This window comes from Coffea arabica, chromosome 3c (assembly GCF_036785885.1).
Source record: "Coffea arabica cultivar ET-39 chromosome 3c, Coffea Arabica ET-39 HiFi, whole genome shotgun sequence".
NCBI classification, from domain to species: domain Eukaryota; kingdom Viridiplantae; phylum Streptophyta; class Magnoliopsida; order Gentianales; family Rubiaceae; genus Coffea; species Coffea arabica.
Window position 1 is genome coordinate 39,448,192 of NC_092314.1, and position 19,244 is coordinate 39,467,435.

At 34.3% G+C, this 19,244-nt stretch overlaps 1 protein-coding gene across 4 annotated transcripts; it reads right to left on the reverse strand.

The window, feature by feature from the left end:
* Nucleotides 1-796: 796 nt before the first annotated feature.
* LOC113735047 (BAG-associated GRAM protein 1-like) lies at nucleotides 797-18,332 on the reverse strand. 4 transcript variants are annotated; one of them, XM_072082705.1, is made up of 18 exons: nucleotides 17,817-18,332; nucleotides 15,551-15,595; nucleotides 15,266-15,363; nucleotides 13,118-13,193; nucleotides 12,505-12,633; nucleotides 12,351-12,397; nucleotides 11,178-11,298; nucleotides 10,927-11,043; nucleotides 9,750-9,779; nucleotides 9,538-9,637; nucleotides 8,941-9,047; nucleotides 7,531-7,665; nucleotides 7,335-7,439; nucleotides 5,263-5,409; nucleotides 5,099-5,152; nucleotides 3,141-3,204; nucleotides 1,277-1,338; nucleotides 797-1,150 (listed from the first exon to the last, which is right to left on the reverse strand). In XM_072082705.1, the coding sequence occupies exons 1-18, from the start codon at nucleotides 18,021-18,023 to the stop codon at nucleotides 1,031-1,033; spliced, it is 1,764 nt and encodes a 587-aa protein (XP_071938806.1). In that variant the 5' UTR covers nucleotides 18,024-18,332; the 3' UTR covers nucleotides 797-1,030. The 4 variants fall into 4 exon arrangements, with proteins under 4 accessions (XP_071938806.1, XP_071938810.1, XP_071938807.1 ...); XM_072082709.1 differs by having other exon boundaries at nucleotides 15,551-15,643; nucleotides 17,817-17,834; XM_072082706.1 differs by lacking the exon at nucleotides 15,551-15,595.
* Nucleotides 18,333-19,244: the final 912 nt, after the last annotated feature.

The window sequence follows — 19,244 nt, forward strand, 5'->3', positions numbered from 1 at the left end:
AATTAAGAATAATTTAGGTATAATAGAATTAACCAAGGTAATGACTGAAAAATCTTTACTTGGGTAGAAATTGCCCCTAAAGGATAGTGTTGTGGGCATGTGGAGTGCTTTTAGAGATTTTTATATGAATTTGAGAACGCAATTGTCATGGATTTAATTTAGTTAGCATTTTATTTCATTTGAAAAATTTAAATATAACTATTTACACATAAATGACCATATTGATCAAAGATTCAAAATTTCAAAGATTAGGGACAAACAATGCAAACTCAAAACTTCTGACTAATTTCAATTTGATTTTTACCATTATATATTATAATTTTCTATTAATTGTCCTAAATCTGCCTAAAAAAAAAAAAAGCTTTGAAAACCACTTTTATTTTGCAAGGTGACATTATCAAACGTTAATAACCAACACTACAATTCTCCCGTTATAATAATGTGCAAGGTGACATTGCCCACTGCGCCAGATTTTCCACATCAACCTTATGCAGCTAGACTTAGCATGAAGCGTGATGTTCCCGTGCAGGCGTCTTAACACTTCAAGAGGTAAGAGTAATCGGCGCCCAATAGTTTCCGATCATGCGGAGCGTTTTTGTCAATTTTCTGTTACAAGTGCTGAAAATTATGCTCCTAAATAGTGCTTTTATTTCGTATAACAAAACCAATTGACATTGGCGCTCCCACCAGCCACTAGAAAAACAACCAGAACCAGTACATGTCAAAATGCTCAATAGACGAGCCAAAAGAGGTAAGAGTAACTTGGTTAAAGCAAGATTCTCTTTCAACAAAGACGGAAAAGAATTCCCATTCTTTTAATTAAACAAAAATTTCCATTAACACAAGGAACACAAAACACACCACTGGTTCTCTACAAAGGAGATAGGGTGGGACAAAACATAAAGATTGGCAGCCAAATGACATGTTACAGAAGACTGCAGTTGTTCACAACAGAATGCCAATTGAAGAATGGACTACAAGAGCCTTAAAACCCATATTGACCCACAATAACCTTAACAAGGGCGCATTACTATCTGATTTCTGGCGCGACCGACGGAGCAGAGGCAACATTTTCGGTTGTAGCATTTGAAGTTCTTGATTTGATACATGAACGAGCGACGTCCAGCATAATGTCAACCTCTTTCTTGTACTGCATATTGTGACAATGAGCATCTATTGCACTACTATGTGAAATATACTGGCAGTCTAAACTTGACATTAACTAAAAATAAGTACCAAAAAGAGGAAAAATTTAAAATGCACAATGGGTCCATACCTCATTGATAGCGCCTGCCTTGATTTTAGACTGCATCACACACCATTTCTTAAAATGTGCCCCTACAGTAGAAGTTGGGAAGAAAAATATTGAGTTAACATCCTACACATATTTACTTAGAAGGCTTGAAAAAACTAGGCTGTGACTGCTTAGCTAACTATGTTCTGACTAGTCCAAGAGAGTATGTACATCAATGATTAAAGGCAAAATAGATGGAAAGGTAAAAGAACATTAACAACTCAATCAGGAGTAGGTAAAGCCAGACAAGGTAATGAGCACCATCCTTGGCTGCCAAATATTCCTCCATTAGGTTTAACTTGTTTGACTCGAAAAACTTTTCAGTCTAACGATTCAGCCGAAGGAAGCTTAAACTAATTAAGCAGCTCGAGCAACAACAGACTGTAAACTTGAATACATAATAGCACAGGGAAATTCATGCAGAAGCACATATTCTGTTTGCAGCTGCCCTAAGTTTAGTTGCTTCTGTCAAAGCTTTTTCCCTAGGAAGCTGCCGTTGCATGTCAGAAGGGTAAATATGGAGTTTTGCAGCCCTCTTAATACTATAGGAACAGTAAATCTATTGCTCAATTTATTTCTTGAAGATTGAATTCAGCTCTCTGGGCTTTTCCTAGACCTTAGGAACTAATCCCTCGAGAACTATTTTGCTATTTTGCTGGCCTTCTCACATTTTTCTCTGAACCAGAATGGAAATACAGTACTACCAAAAAAAAAAAGATATAATGTGAATCCTCTGGAAACACATATTAACCTCAGGATCCTAAAGGAAAAACTTTAGAAGCCATAACTGGTATAGGTAGTTTATATTGAGTTTGCATACTGATTAACAAGAAGAAACCCCATAGATCCAAGAAAAGCTGTGTTGAGAAACAGGATTACAAGAGTGTTGAAACAGCAAAATTACATCCTGAACACTGAAAATATATACGATAGAGGTGAGCAATATTGCCTAGTAAAACCAAGCCCCTTAGCAACTACCTAGGTGAGACTGTAAGTGTGCTGGATATTTCCTTAAAACCATGATTTCAGTGTTACACTATCTCTTTGATAGTAGCTCAGAGAGACAAGCATTGTCAGGAATGACTCATCATTCCTCAATCACTCGAAGTGTATGCTAAAATGAAAATGGAACCATAGCTAATGACTCATCATTTAGCAGGCCTTTAAGAAAATAACACCCATACCAAACATCAGCGGATAACTCCTTGCTCTTGCAAAATTCCAATCTTGGCCTCCAGCAAGAGACCACATCTTTCTTGATTATTAAGTAAGTTATATCATGAGTAAATTTATTATTACTGGACCTTACAAATGTATCAGTACTTCAAAGAGACTATTAGATCACATTTACTTTTGGACACGAAACATTTTCCAAGAGACTGCTCATCCTTTGCTATTTTTGAGGCCAAGCGCATAAATGTCTTCATAGATAGGGTTTTTTCTATATTTTGCATTCAACCCACTTGATACATCTGATAAGATTTTTTCCAAAAAGAAAAACAAAAATTGGAAAAAGATGACTTTGAAGTGTGTTAGAAATATTCTGGAAATATTTAGGGCTTTGAAATGGAAGCAATAAATGGATGACATCCATCAGTGTTCAGTCTGTTAAGATACCATTTTCAGAGATATGAGAGAGAGAGAGAGGGGGTTAAACTGAAACACGTGGAGATTTTCTTGATTAGGCCAACCATAAACCCCCTCTGTAACACCCATGACAAGAATGTTCATCGAACGTTCTTAAACAATGCCAGGCCAGTGCATCATGATGCCAAAAAAAAGAAGACAATTCTGCAAAGTGAAAGAGCAAAATGTTAGCATGTTTGAACTGCAGGATGAAACTTACCCACTTTTATATCCATGATGCATGAGGAGTCAGACTTGCTATCTAAAGACCATCTACAGTGAACCTGAAACAGGAAAGTGAGTAGTCAGACATACATGCCACATATATTGACATCTCAATGTGAACACTCAATGAAGATGCAGATGTTAGGAAAATGTGGTAACGGTGTTGAGTGCATTTAAGTTATAAAGAATTTTTATGCATGGAAATCAGCTATACAGATTGCAGCATATTTGAAACAAATACTCATACATGTCAAGCTACTATCTTATCATAATATAGTCTGTGGATTTAGAAAAACTTCTAATGCAACTGATATACCCTGTACTCAACTACTTTTACAAATTTTAAAAACCAATCGTATTCAGTGATGCCTTAATGTCTAAGAGTTTGATGATGTTCCCAACATGAGTCTCCTATATTTCTTTATGGCAGTGCCAGAATAATGTGAACTCCCTTGAATGGAGATTTTCAACTACAGAACATTATCCTTGTCAGATACCAAAGCACTTGCATGAGTTTCCAAGCCGTGTTTCCCATCTTCGAACTAAACTAAATTTTTTCAACTCTTCCTTGTGCCCAACGAAAGTAGTACATCCATTTTAATATGCAGGGAACAACATGTCAGGTGAAGTTTCAGTATTCATGCCTTTCCCATTACTTGCAAAATGCAGAGTTGGAATCAAGAGAAGAATCTAAGATGCCATCATCATCATTCACTCACCAGGAAACTCAAAATTGGGTAATTCATATTTCTCCTTTGAAGGCCATACAAAAACCAGAAAGAAGCAAGGTAAAATTATGAAAGAGTAGGAAGAGTACCTTGGCTTCAAATAAACTTGTTTTCCAAGAATAAGACTAGTTTACATTTTTTTTTCAAAATATCCTACCACCCTCCTCACACCCAACTGCTGGCCCAAGATTCAAACCCCAAACCTAGCAGTGCAAAAGAAGCTGAAAACATTTGATGCATTATCTTGTAATTACCATTCCTAAATTAATTTTATGAAAGCAAATCCCCAGTCATACAAAACATAGTTTTCCAAGTATCTCCCATTCAATTTTATCTATACTCCATTCTATACTTTATTATTTTTATACTTGTATTTCCAGCGTAGCAAAAGTTTATATATCAGTGTCAGCAAAGATTGCTGTACATTCTTTATTTCGAGAAACTCATTCTCAAACATGACACAGTCGCTGTTAGTACCAGTTAAGTATAACAGGTTATCAACTAATATCAAACATCACCAAATTTGGCTCTCGAAAACTGGATTTAAATCATACAAAAGGACATAAGAGAGAACATCAATGCAGCAGGAAAATCTGAACTTAAAAACATTTTAGTACTACGAGTCCAACTGACAAGCAACTCAATCTTTTAAATGCAATATACCATTAAACAGAATAGTTAATCCAAATCTTAAAACACATTACAAAACATATGACAGTGAACCTCATGTAACATATGAAATGAGATTAGAACTCTTTGTAGGGATAAAAGAAAATGAAGTTTACAAACAACAGAACAAAGAAAGATCACAACACTGATGAACCCAATATATCACCAGAGGTAGGGACTACACAAATGGACAATAATTCTGAGCAAATTATAAAAAAAAAAAAAAAAATAGAGGAGTTCAAAAGAGGCATAACCAGTTTCACGTGACTCTTTATTGCCCAACTCCACCCCACTTCCCCCCTCCCCACCCCCCGCACATGCGCTAAAAGGAAAATTTGAAGGCAATTTAGAAAAAGATCACTAAATGCTAACAAATATAATGAGAAAAAACCAAAACTTCAAGCAGTACACACAATTGGTTACTAGATGACTAGCAGACAATATGAATATATCAATATTATCAGTAGATAACTCAGTCCAAGACAATTAAATATGTAGGAAAAAGAGGTAATGAGAATCTAACACGGTATAAACGATGACCAAAAAACTGGCATACCTCGAAATAAGATCCAAAAGGAACGTCATGTGCCTGTTGTACAGTCTCAAAGACCTAAAAAGAACAAAAAGGAAATGAAAAACATCAACACCACAGGAGGACAAAGGAAAGGAAAAAAGACACATAACTAGAGTAACGGAAATACGTAACATAAGAAAACAGACCAGCATCTTTTTATCTGCTGATAAAACCGCATGTTGCCATTCTGTCATTGCTGTATCTGGAGGGCACATTGGGCTGTTGCATAGTGATCTGAGTGTAATTTCCCTGACTTGACCATCATACTCATCCGCAGCATGCCATGGACCCATCTAAAGACAGCAGCAACCAATTTCAAAATTTTCCACAACAGCAAACCAAATTCTAAACGTCTAGAATGGATCACAATGGCAAATCTTTATCTTCCATCAGACTACATAATACGCTAAATCTGTTAAAAACATAGCTCCAAGCTTTGCCAGCTATATATCACAAATTGACAAAACTGAAACATCTATTGGGGTTATTCATGACAACAGAAAACCGCATGAAGCGTGATATTGCATGTTGTTTGGTCATCAAGTCAGTTGTCGTTCTCCCTTTTTGATTTCTATGTGCAAGGATGCCTGACAAATTAGTGAGGAACGCTTAGTAATCCCTGATGGCACAATACAGGGCCAGCTGTTAGCCTGGTTCCTAGTTGCTTTAGTCAACTAGAGTGTGTTGCCAGCCGTTTAGCACCAGAGAAACAAGAACACTAAGCCTAACCTTATTGAGAAAGCAAACTGACAACATATAGCAACTAAGCCAGCAGATTAACATGAAGCAAATCTATGACGCCATAAGTATTGGCAAAGCTTCCTTGGCTCGTGTAAATATGGAAGATTGTGCATATCCTTCTGATCACAGAATTATCACCTTCTATTCAGTTTTTCTCATTGTTCTTCTTCAACTGTTAGTAATGTTATGCAGATTTTATCAAAAAGGAGGCAAATAGTAAAGCCAACTAGGCTGGACAAACACCTCACAGTACAGTACAGGTCTAAAATAATAATTAATTTACAAGGCCTTACCTTCCACTTCAGCTTGAAATCACATTACTATGCATCTTTAGAATAAACAAAAATAAAGCCCACTAAAATCTAATCCAGCTATAGCTATGTTTCAAAAGCATTTGTTCAACAAACTAGAAAAACTGGCTAGGTCATTGGTCACTGGTCTAACCATTCGGCCAGACACAATCAACTCATCAACTCATAACATCAAAATAACACTGTAGAACTGTGGACATTATCAGAAAGATGTGGATATTTACATAAGTAGTTACAGCAATTACCATATTAGTGTAGAAAGCAAAATTTAAACCACTATTCCATCTATGAATGTAAACCATAAAAAGTTTCTGGTAAAGATTTTGGTTGTACCACAAAATAAGTTAATCTCATGCTAAAGAAAATAGAAATATTCTAATTGTAATTTTCAATGGGACAAATGTAGATTTCCAACTTCCAATATTTAAAGAAAAGGAAAAAGACAAATAAAAACTGAATGAACAAGAGAAAATCAACAGTAGATAGGAACAGAAAGTTCAAGAGAAAGTCAAAGGTGAAACAGTTCAAAAAGAATATGAATGAGTATAAGCTCGTTAATGTGAGAGAGAGAACAAAAATAGATCAAGTGAGAGAGAATAAACTTACATGGGCCAACAGATAAATCAAAAAGATAGAATTTATACTGTAAGGTCCTGAATATATGCACGATATGTCATAAAGGCATGTGGATTCTACGAAGAGGTAAATGTTTGGCAGTCTCACACACACACGGAAAAAAAAAAGTGTCAAAGACCATCATCAAAAGTCCAAATGACTAGACTGTTTGATCCATTAAAGTTTTTTTTTTTTTAAAAAAAAAATTATTCATTGTCCTTTTCTTTTTAGCAGGGGGTGGATTTTAGAAGCGGGAGGAGGAGGAAAGGTTGGGGAGGAGGGGTTTTGAACCCAAGACCTCGAATCCGTGGGCCATCAACCTTACCTTAGCCATTTGACCAAGGCCTCTCACCAAGTTGCCTAATTTCTACGGTTTGATCCAGTCAAATTGCATAATCATATTTAGCATCATCCTCGCTAAGAAAAGCTAAAACTAATCAAGCTTAAAATAGGAAGTCTATAGGCGGCACAGCTAATACCACTCAGCAAACATGCTGATTTAGCAGTATAACAATGAAGCTTGTTAAGGAACAATGAAGAAGGTTACCCACCGAAAGATTGGTATCTTTTCGTACTGCTCGATACTCATTTGTGAAGGTTGACCCATCATTCAGTAGTAATTCAAAGAATTGCTCTGCCGTGCATGGGAAAGTATCCTGAGAGGATCTTTGTTAAAATATTATTGATCATATATGATACAAGAATTTTTAATTCCAAATGCAAGAAAAGCTTAAATTAGATACATACACTGTAGATACTAGAAAGTACATCCTCCCTGATAAATGGTTGAAACTTTGCAACACTTTCCTTTGGAACCTTATCTTGACGCTTGCTACCTCTGATGGAACTACTATGAGCACGTAGTGCTGATTGTTCCTTCTCCTATACACCAGAAAGGAAAAGATAATGAAGCAGTAATGTTTCCAAAAGATTATGATTTCATTTCATTTGATGTCTTTTATTTATTTATTAAACACCCCTTGAGAAAGAGGGTGCTAAGAGACGTCTTCTTGAAAACAAATGAGCTCAAAAAAAAATTTCAATATCAACAAAATTCTCTATACAACTCCAGGAGTAAGATATGGCGCTACATGCATCAATTATGATAACATTGAGGCAGAAAATTACCCAGCATCATCATAGAGAACAAAATGCAGCTGCAGACTGAACTAGAAGTATCTGATAGCTTGTCATTCTTCAATTTGGTACTGAGGTTTCATTATAGATTAAAACTAGGGCAAATTGACCCCAACAAACACATTCAGTTAGACTATCATTGTCTTGAAATATTTTTACAGGTCAAGGGGTTCATAAGACAACTTTCATTTCTCTTGTTGGCAGGAAATATCTAAATAAGTTTTTCTTTTTTTTTTCCAGTTTAGTAAAGCAAGAACTTAGACAAATACTCAGGATTACAAAGATAAATTAAGGTTTTTCAAAGAATAAAATTTAGACAAAGCAGCAATTTGTTACACTCACAGAAAACAAAAACACCAGAGACAGCATATATATATATAAAATAAAAAAGAGAGAGCTGTGAGGCAAATATCTGGAAGGCAAGTGGGCTCCATGTCAGACCAGGCAACTCCCTGAAAGCATTTCTATGGGAGTTGGCCTTTTTATTCTCCACAGAAAGAATTTTAAATTTTTGGATCAAACACCCATTAGATGAAGTCCAACATTCCCTATGAATTACTAAATTTAACTGCCCATTAAATGGGGGCTTTTAGGAACTAACTCACACCTCTGTACCAAACTTGAACGTCAACCTTTCCATATTCCGGACTGATCTTACTTTCCTTCATAGAATACCACAAAAACAGATTCGCTCTCCTTAATAGGATATCTTATGTGCAAAATGCTAACGCACCCTTGCGTAGTTAAAGTTAAAATTATCAACGTAGCCCCAGATTTTCCCTGTATTGAGAAAAATTAAAATTTAAGGTCTAAACACATAGTAAGACGGTTTACAACAGAAAAGGAGATTGTTTTCCGACATTTTACATTCATCTTACATGAAAAGTCCTTTATTATTTTGACGATCTATGAAGCAAAGCTGTCTAAGCAATCCATACAAGCAAAATGAATCCCATTGAAGTAGATGATGTAAGAGATTAATTCACAAACAAATGAAGAAAGAAAAGCTAGCACTCTGACCTTCTTCTCAGATTCAAGCATTGTATGATAGTTCTTTGCTGAACGCTGTAAACCTCTCAAAGCATGGTTTCTGTTCCAAAATGATGCAAACTTATACCTAACTCTACCTGAAATTGTAGAAAGTACAGCAGTTTGGCTCATATACAGGCATCAAAGCATATAGAATTAACAGAAGTCACAAAATCACAAATATGACCCCACAGATTTCCCCACTAATCTCTGTCTAAGCAAAAATATCCATCAACAGAATAGAATAAAACACAATGAACAGAAAAAAGATTTGAAGATTCACGGCCAAAGAAGGAAAAGAAAAAAATCAAGATAAACTAAGCTACCTAGGTACAGCAGAAGTATATGACAGAATATTTTGGGGATTCCCCATTTAGAAAACAAAAAATTATAACATCTTAAGTTTGACAGTCCATTGGAGTTCCATAACTGCACCCACTCTTTAAGTTTCATTCCTTGCTAGCAATTTATAACATCTAGACCTGTAATGATTGGAGTAATCTAGCATAGTAGCTGAAATTTAGTTCAAATTCGAAACCATATACTATAAGTAATAAATCAAGCAAAAGGTACTTAACAAGTACCAACCATCAGGACTTCCCAGAGGCGGCACTCCATGCCCACCAGCACCCATGCGGAGAACAATGGTAATTGCTGGATTGATGACAGCATGCTGGCTTCTCTTTATCTGAAACAACAGCAAAATGAATTCAGAACATTCTGTACATAGATTTTCCTTTCAAAATCCCCAGTACTAAGGAAAGAATGAGTTGACAACAAAGAATGAGTGGGTTGCCTACCTCATCGATATCTCCAAAAGGTATAATGACCTGCCAACCAGCATAAAAAGAAGTTGGTAATGAAAAATGCTCAATGACTGCAATGATTGGAACATTTTACAAGCAACAGCTCTTGAAACGACTGACACATTAGTAAAGCATGAATTTCACATGAGAGATAAAAGCATGTATAGGAAAGTACCAGACTAGAAAACAAGAATTTTATTCATTAGTCAAGTCTCAGCTTTCTCTGTTGAGATTTTACTGATGGGCATCTCGGTGTACAATCAAAAACAGAGTGAGGCAAATCAATATTACAATGCAATTGCACAAAATTGTCGATCTTATCTAAACAATTACTACAACGCAAGAAAAGTAAATTATCATTAGTTCACAAGGGAGATTCTCGAAGTCAAGGTGCTTATAAAACCTAAGAGCACTTTACTACTTTTATAAAGTTGCTATCAGGCATTGGATGTTCATCAACTGGATTGGGTGTACATCTCTATTACAGTAAAAAGAATTACTCAAGCAGTTGAGAATATGTCCATTAGTTTCTTCTACAAGTCTAATCATCTGCCACAAAACACTTTCAGAACTTCTAAACAGAAAGTAAAGAGCAGAAGACCCTGAAAATTCTAGAAAACGAAATTTGGACTACGAATGCCTTCTGAACATGTTATAGTCTTTATTATTATTATTATTATTATTATTATTTTATGTTATGTTCTTTTTATTAAGATGCATCAACACGGTAATGCTCAATATAAACAAGTAATCTTCTTATACGAATGATGAGCCCTAACTGAAAAAAATCCACAAAAGATTTAATGCTTGACAATTGCGTAATTAAAATGACAAAAGAAAGAGGGAATAACACATCTCTAACCAAAAGAAAATCTTGTGGTATAATGCCTAATTGAAACAATGAGCTTCCTCATTAACTACTTTACCCAAGTGGTTTTCCAAGAAATGCTCAGATACATTATAACGATGCACCATAAAGCTTCAAATGTGGAAGCACCAGGGACATACCAAAGACAGGAATAAATAAGCAGAAGTAGAAATATAATGAACTCGACCAAAAAAAATGGAGAAGATTTAGAAAGAAACTACAAAACAACAACAGATTCCAACATAATAATCCAATGAAAACACAACGTTGTTTAATCCTTGCAATTACAGATCTGAAGTCAACCTTTATTTGCTTTGAGAATACATTAGAATGGAAGCAGATGTGCCAAGCGGAGACATACATTCTGCCATGATACAGAAATGATCTCTCAAGTGCACATGAATAGCTGTGCTCAACAACCTGGAAACATATTATTGAGTCAATGACTACTTAATTTGAAAAGAGACATTTATTCTGACAAAGGCCTAAGCTAAACATGCAGTGATGCTAAGTCAATTATAACTTTTGTAGCATATGGTATATTAGGACTTTACCTCATCTGGAAGAAGACCAAATATTGTTTGCAGTGGCCCTGGTCTCTGATGAACAACTGTTGGACCCTGTTTATCCAACGTCCTCCTCCTAGCATTTGCTCCGGCAAAGCCATTCAATTCCCTAACAGAATTTTTTTAAATTAACAAAATTTTTCTGGATGAGTTTAGTCAGAAAAAGATAGATGACAACAAAGCAACATCCAAATTGGTTACGATGGTCAACACTAATAAATATTCAAGATACTAACTGAATAGTAGAAAGATTTCAACTAAACTTGAAGCTCATTCGCAATAAAACCAATTTGATCTCAATCAGTTGGTATTCGTCCATTTTGGTTTAACCAAAACTCAAACTTTTTCCATTAATTTATTATTGGCTCATTCATAAACCATTGCAATAAGCCAAAATCATTACACAGATTACATAATGCAATGATCAGCAATGTACTCCATGTCAACTAGTGCTATTCAACCAAATTAGCTACAGTTTAACCAAGATGACCATGAATTATGTTATCTGAAATCATCACAGCCCACATTACTGACATAAGATTTTAATAGATACAAACAAAACATGAAGCAATTATCTGCAACTTGCTCTGCTTAAAACTGATCGACCACCCTTATAGACATTTACATTATACCTGATTGGGCTACATTAAAATAAACTTGTTGCGGTCATTATCAACCTGTGCAACTTCATTTCAATCAGCCCCAATTCATTAAAAAGCAAATCAGGTCGTTGAATTGATTGTTATTAGCATATTTTAAATCAACAGCTCATTATTAATCAAAATCTAGCAATTTCCCAATAAACTTGTTGAGCCAGTTCAAGCTCAGCTGTATTTCAGATCATTTATTGCAAGTCATGCAAATCAGCTGCTCTAGTTCAAGGAAACTTATTGCAACCATCCACAACTTACTGTAATCTGTAGTTTACGTATTGCTATTCATCTCAACTGGCAAGACAAGAAGTAACGTGGTTGTATCTTATTCAAAGTTAACTCATTCTAATTAAATTTTGCATCCAAATGATAATCCTCCAGAAAGACACCTTCCTCCATCATTCATAGGATACTCCAAATGATGCTCAAAAGAAATACTTCAATGTCACCAAAAACAAAGAATTTGTAATCGTTCATAATTGAATGCACATGCATATGAAGAAAGTACCTGGGAGAATTGATAAGAAGCCTAATTGTTTTGATATGAAGACAAACCTGACAAGAAAGAAGAATATTTGTTTCATGTGTACAAATTACTTGAACTGACAAAAAAGGCACACAGTAAACTCCCAAATATGAAGATAATTCAGATAATCAGCTACCTGCCCAGATGTACTATCCAGTGAGTACCACAAGGCACCAGTTTGACCTTCAGTTTCAACAGGAATAGTTACAGAGCCAAGAACTGCACTTTTCCAAATTATATCCCAATCATATATTGTCACATTAATCTGCCCATAAAATTAGACAGAAGAATTAATGCAAAAGAACCATATGGAGACAGGACACTCAATCAATTAGATAGATGTATCTTTAGAAAAAGTATGCCACTAGAGAATTTCAGTTTTAAGAGGTTTACTACATAAATTCATTAGTAGTGCTCTCATGGATAACTTGTTGTTCAAGCCAATAATTTAAACCTTGAAAACTCCATTTGCTGTTTTGCCGCCGGTGAGCAGTTTCTTTCTACAATATAAACACTGACTATTTCCACCAAGAGAGGCGTACGAGTTTGGAAAAAAGGTGGTTAGAGAACCTGTTTGGAGTCTCCCTAAAAGATGTTTTGAACCAAAAAACACTAATTTATTGGAGGCAGAAATTTGTAACACATTACAAAGAAAAGATTCATAACCTAAACATTTTTTCCAAAACTTAAGTATGAGGACTATTTTTTAACATCTACAGCCTTGAAAGTTAGGATATAAAAACAAGTACCTCAGCAGGAAGTTCATCAACCGGAAAGTTAAACTCCTCTCCCCACATAGGATTTCTTGATCCAGGAACCATTGAACTGCAGTAATTCAAAAATTAAAGGTTCACTAAGTTTACATTTATATTTGCAACTATGTGGCAAACCAACAAGTGGTAAACCACATATTCTATCCAAATTTTATTTCAAAAAACAAGAAGAACTTAGTCGTTCTCCATTCTTAGGCACAAGACTCAGCCATATGTATCAAAAATTTTGGAAACAGAACTAACTATAGAATCTGAAAATCCAAGTCATTTAGAAGCTCACAATACAGTCAACTACTGATACAATCCTTGCAATTATGACTTTCTGCTAAAACTATTTCCCTGCTCATCAAATTTGCAGGAGCATGACAGTCAGAAAAAAGGAACAACAAAAATTAATGCAACAAGCTTCAAAACAGCAAAGACAATGGCTGGATCAATCTGATGAGATTTGTGGTATCTTTTCTGCAAGGGTTTGATGATCCTGATAAACAAGCCAGTTTCTTGATGTTTTTGAACAACTAAGACATTTTCCCAGAATCCAAACAAAAATCAAATGCCCAAGTAACTAGAGTCATATAGACAGAGGATGCAACATAATGTGGTCTTGTCACAACAATTATACTTGTACTTGTTTGTGCTCAGGGGAAGGCAGATGATAGACTGCCTCATCAGAAGACAAAAATCAAGAACTATTGAACTTCAGCATTGCCGACCCAGGCCCCTCCCCCTTCCCAAAAAGAAAAAAAAAATGCAGTCGTTCTCCTGCAGATAACAAACTATAGGGTAAGCAAATAAATATGTTGATCCTGTACCCTGCACTGAGCCTCTGTGATAAAGCAGAGTAAGGGTTGGAAACAATTCTTCAGAGGACAAGATAAGGATTCAAAATTTGGGTTATAGTTCAAGCCTATAGAATACCGGGTATATCCCGTGTTGGCAGCAAAAGGGTCAGATTACATAGGTTAGGGTGAAAACGTATCCCTACTGACTCTCAGAAATTGTAAGATTCTTTTTTCTTTGAAGTGTTTAACCACTGGAAAAGTTTGTTATATCAAGTATTGCATCTCTAGTTTCAAGATAACTAAAATTTATGGCCACTTAAATCATCGATTACATGTAATGATTTTACTAGTACTGCATGAATCATCTTTACAAGATTTATACTTAATTAAGTCATTGTTTAATGTTTAACAAAATTCTAACATTTCAAAATGAGGTTAATTTTGGGATTTTTTTTAAAAAATTACATTGTGCATTACAAACTGAGTTCTATTTAATATCTATTGTTAATAGCTTAGCTTTATTTTTCAAATCATAAGTTTGCAATTTATTACTTTTCATATCCTTAATTTGAGTTTAAATTTCGGTTTTTACAACTAACTTTCATGTTATTCTTCTTAATCCATTTTATAAGTTTCCTTTTATTTGTTTTCGTGTTGAATTTTATTTTCTTTATTCATTTTTGCTAAGGCACAATAACCACTTTAAAATCTCCATGTCCAATGTTGTTTAGTTATACTTTCCAATAACTTCAACAATGGAAATACCTGCCCAAATTCTCATGATTTGCATCTATCTATTCCAATGTATTTTCCAAATGTTGGTCTGCTAATCAACTGATTTCAAACAACATTTAACAGAACAAAGCTTCTAAAAGGTTTACCTGAAACACTATTAAACCTGTCTAGGTAGATCAAAACACTCATTTAATCCTCGGGCTAAGATTCATTGGCAAAATCTGAATGATAACTGAAAAGGCAAAACAAACATATATCTCGAATGATATTGGGATAGAATACACAGAGAGGTTAAAAGGCTCTTCCAAACTTGTCTAACCTAATTTGAGATAAACCTGGACCATAGTCAATGGTACTTGGTGATGCAATGTGCATCACCAAAATAAAAAAAATGACACACTAGATGTAATATATAACCAGCAAATTACTCATCAACAACAATGGTAAAATTGCTTAATGTCCCCCAAGCTGACTAAAATTAGTCTCACCTTTAACACAACTAGTGATTAGCAGTTTTCGCAACAAGATTTAAAAAAAAAAAAAAAAAAAACACTCGTAGACCAAGCCTGTTTAGTAATACTAGAAAAACCAAATAAGATCTCGTCACCTGAATCGTTTTTCTCTGCCACAGGTAATTATTGCATAAGGATCTGAAGTGCCATTTAAATTTGCACCAATAAGATTCTTAGCTGCAAGGAGTTCCACCTAGAAAAGAGAACAAATCTGTTATTAATCGAGTGTAAAATCTGACCATTCCATGCACTTGAAGGTAACAGACCTCATCTTACTCTTCAATGAATATGATAACTACCAAGACCAACAAAGCACCATAAATATGGCAACTTGATAGTGACCAGAATGGACATTCAGGTTTCAAGATATCTCAAGGTACCTTAATCATGTATGCAGCATTAGCTTGAGACTCTGCTTTATATATCTACAAAATAAGTGCACGACTGCACGTCAAACAACTGGAATATTATTCCTGAAACCAATTATGAACAAAATGGCAACCACATCAAAATAGAATGTAACCATTTTATCCTCTAAAAGAAACCACTATCCAAAAAAACAAAAACAATAACACAGCATCCATTGGGAAATTGTAGTGTGGTGCAAAGAAATCGTACTAAAAAGGGTTTGATAGTGTTTAGTCATACACTCAATCCATTGTATACTTTATTTGTCAAAAGAAAATAAGCACAAATTCCTCGAAGGTGAAATTAAATTTGAAAAAGGGTAAAATACAAAAAAAATCCCCGTGGTTTGTCAAATGTTCAATTTAACTCAGTCAGGTTTGGAAACCTACACTATAGCTCCCTACGGTTTCAACTAAATTAAAAATCGGATGGAAAGCATCCAATTTAATGGTTGCACGTGAAATGTCAATATTGCGCCTGTATAAATGAACTCCTTGTGGTTTATAAATTTTTAATTTAACTCCCTCTAATTTGGAAAACTACACTATAGCTCCCTGCAGTTTCAACTAAATTGAAAATTAAACAAAAAGCATTTCACGTATAGCAGGGGCAATATTGATATTTCGCGTACAACCATTAGATACAATATAGCTCCCTGTGTATCTAATGGTTATATGCGAAATATCAATATTGCCTCTGCTATACGTGAAATGCTTTTTGTTTAATTTTCAATTTAGTTGAGACTGCAGGGAGCTATATTGTAGACTTTCAAACTAGAGGGAGTTAAATTGAACATTCGGCAAACCACAAGGAGTTTTTTGGTATTTTATTCTTTGAAAAAATTTAAAATTACAAGCCATTATTGAATCACCAAATTTTATCTTCATCAATACATCACAAGCCACAATCTTATTTCTGATTGTAGCCTGGGCAACAGGGTTCATGACTGTATATTCTTTCAGCTTGGGAATATACCTAACAAATTTTTCCATCTATTCAACTTCATCTGTTAAATGTTAACATCTTTCAACTAATACTATGTAACAGGAATATTATCCAGGAACTAGACAACAATTTCAACAACTTTTTCAAATAGGTGAAAAGAGGGTAAGTTGAGTGATGAAGGGGTCAAGAAACTTAACAAGTTCCAAAGCGCCACATGCATATAGTTGCAAGAATGAGGATTAAACATTATATACATGCATCACAAGTAAGCGGGGCCATCCAACGTTACTCAGGAATTCAAAGGCTAAATGTATTTCAGAATTTAGCTTAATCACATGAATAAGGGAATAAAAGAAAATGATGATTTGCATAGGTCAGGGCACTTGGTCATTGCTGTTCAATCTTATCCATTATGAACAATTTTCTTAAGATGCATTATTGCACATTAAGAAAAATATAATGAACGCAATCTAAATTTAGCCATCTAAGAAAATCTCTTAAAAACAGAATAAAAACACAATCTTTACTAAGATTTGGTCAATAAATATAGCCATCTAAGAAATTCCTTAAAAAGAGAATAATAACACAATTTTTACTACAATTTGGTCAATAAACTTTCTTAATAAAACACAGACTCAAAAGTGTGACAACCAAGCCAAGAATCATTAATTGCCGTCGTTGATTATGTTCCTTTTCCTACTGCAGCTACGTCATTTTCAGTACAAAGAAAAATATTGCTGTAACATCAGTGTCAATAGCTAATCAAGCTTTCTAATTTTGCATAAGACTGTTAATAACCTTTTTTCTACGCAACTAACTAACAATGAAACAGGTTTATGAAGCAATGCAAAATATTTACACCAAAAGAACGCAGTCAAATTACGCGGGTTACACTCATTTGATTAAAAGCTTATAATTCTCACATAAGGAGTTTACAAAAGATAATAACAAGAATAATTTTTCGTTCTTTTTATACAATAAAATGCATAAAAAATGGAAACTTTGAAAATCTACAAAATTGGAACTTTTTTTCTCAACAGACTTGATTTCAGCAATCTTGCGTAAAAGATAAAAATATTAAGCACAATTATCAGTAATTAAGCTAGCATATAACTATTCACAACCACCATTAAAAAAAAAAGCAATTGAAATCGCATTTCCTAATAAAAATTAAAAAGGCAGCAAAATTGAGAATAATGATATGAAAGGGTAGAAATTTTTTCAGTAGCAAGAAATAACTAACTAAATAACAAACTAGTGAAATGATGTAAGACAGAGGGAGGCTGAAATTACAGAAACGCCCTTATCTTTCTCATCAATTTCATCACCGCCAACCATCATGCGATCATCCGCGTTTCCTTCTCCTCCAACACCGGCGCCGCCACCCAGAGAGAGAAACCAATAAGCCAACACCACAAACGCCGCGGCCGCCACCGTGACTTGCACCTCCCACCATGACGGAATCAGAAACTCCATAACCGCCGTCTCCAAATTCCCCATATTACACAAATTTCTCAATAATTCAAAGAAAGAAGAAGAAGAAGACGAAGAAGAAGAAGATTTATTGAACGTGGAAATGAAAAGCCAAGATGATCGGCTATCAATTATGATATATAACGTAGAATCTCATTAAATGGGTTCTAGAAGAGGGAGGTTGAATTCTTCCTAAACCCATCAATCTGAAGAATTCTGTCAAATTTGTCATACTATAATATTGTATTTGTAGCGAGCCACAGAGAGAGAGAGAGAGTGCGTGAGTGTGTGTGTGTGTGTGTGTGTGGGGTTGAATGGGACATGGGGGAGTTGTGGAAAAGTTAGACGTGGAAAGGTGTTAAATTTTGTTGCGTAAAATGACAGAAATGGGCTTGCTAACTGCCTAAAATAGTTCTATTTTTATAATACAGGCTTGGTTTGACAAGCGAATTTTTTAGATGTTTATCTAAAATTTTACCGTAACTTATTGTATACGTTTTTTAAAAAAAATTTTAAGTGTTTTTTTTAATATTTTAAAATATATAGTTTAACAACTTTGAGAAATTTTTTGAAGATACTGTAGTTAAAGTTTTTTAAAGATTTGTAGCAAATAAACTTAGCAAAAATTTTATTTACCAAACAAGGCCATAGTTATTACTATATTAGATCATTTTGTTTAGCATGATTATTATCACAAGATTTTGATATGACAGATTGTTCTGAAATATTTTCATTTTTGAAAAACAAATTATGATGTATGTATGCCATAGATTGCTCTTGTATTAAAACATTTCGTTTTATATTATCATAAACTTTCGACACAACAAATTATTCAGATAGATTTTTGAATGAAATATTTTTTATTTTTTGAAAAACAAATTATGAGGTATATTATAGATCGATGTATATTATAAACTGCTTAGAGTAACATATCTTTTGTTGTTTATAGAGTTTATATAAAAGAACTTTTTTTAGTATGTTCAAATCATAAATGTGATATTATATGTCATGTTCATAAAAATTTTGTATCTTTTCAAAAAAATTTTAAAAAAATTAGCTGTGGCTTTCAATTGGTAGTCTTATTAGTCAACTTGATTTATTTGTAGGGTTTGACTTGACATACTTATAACCTTTTGTAAGGGAATTTTTAATTTATAGAATAATTTACTTTCGTAAAAAAGCCAAAAAAAAAAAAAAGAGTATTGATGCATTATAACACACACAGCTACTTATAAAGAAAAATATGAT

Excerpts from the sequence above, each read along its gene's own strand:
- LOC113735047 (XM_072082705.1), bottom strand. The coding sequence starts at position 18,023 with ATGGGGAATTTGGAGACGGCGGTTATGGAGTTTCTGATTCCGTCATGG. Across the intron at positions 15,364-15,550 it reads ATGCTGCATACATGATTAAG|GTGGAACTCCTTGCAGCTAA; the intron begins GTACCTTGAGAT and ends TCTCTTTTCTAG. Across the intron at positions 1,151-1,276 it reads AGGCAGGCGCTATCAATGAG|TACAAGAAAGAGGTTGACAT; the intron begins GTATGGACCCAT and ends CACAATATGCAG.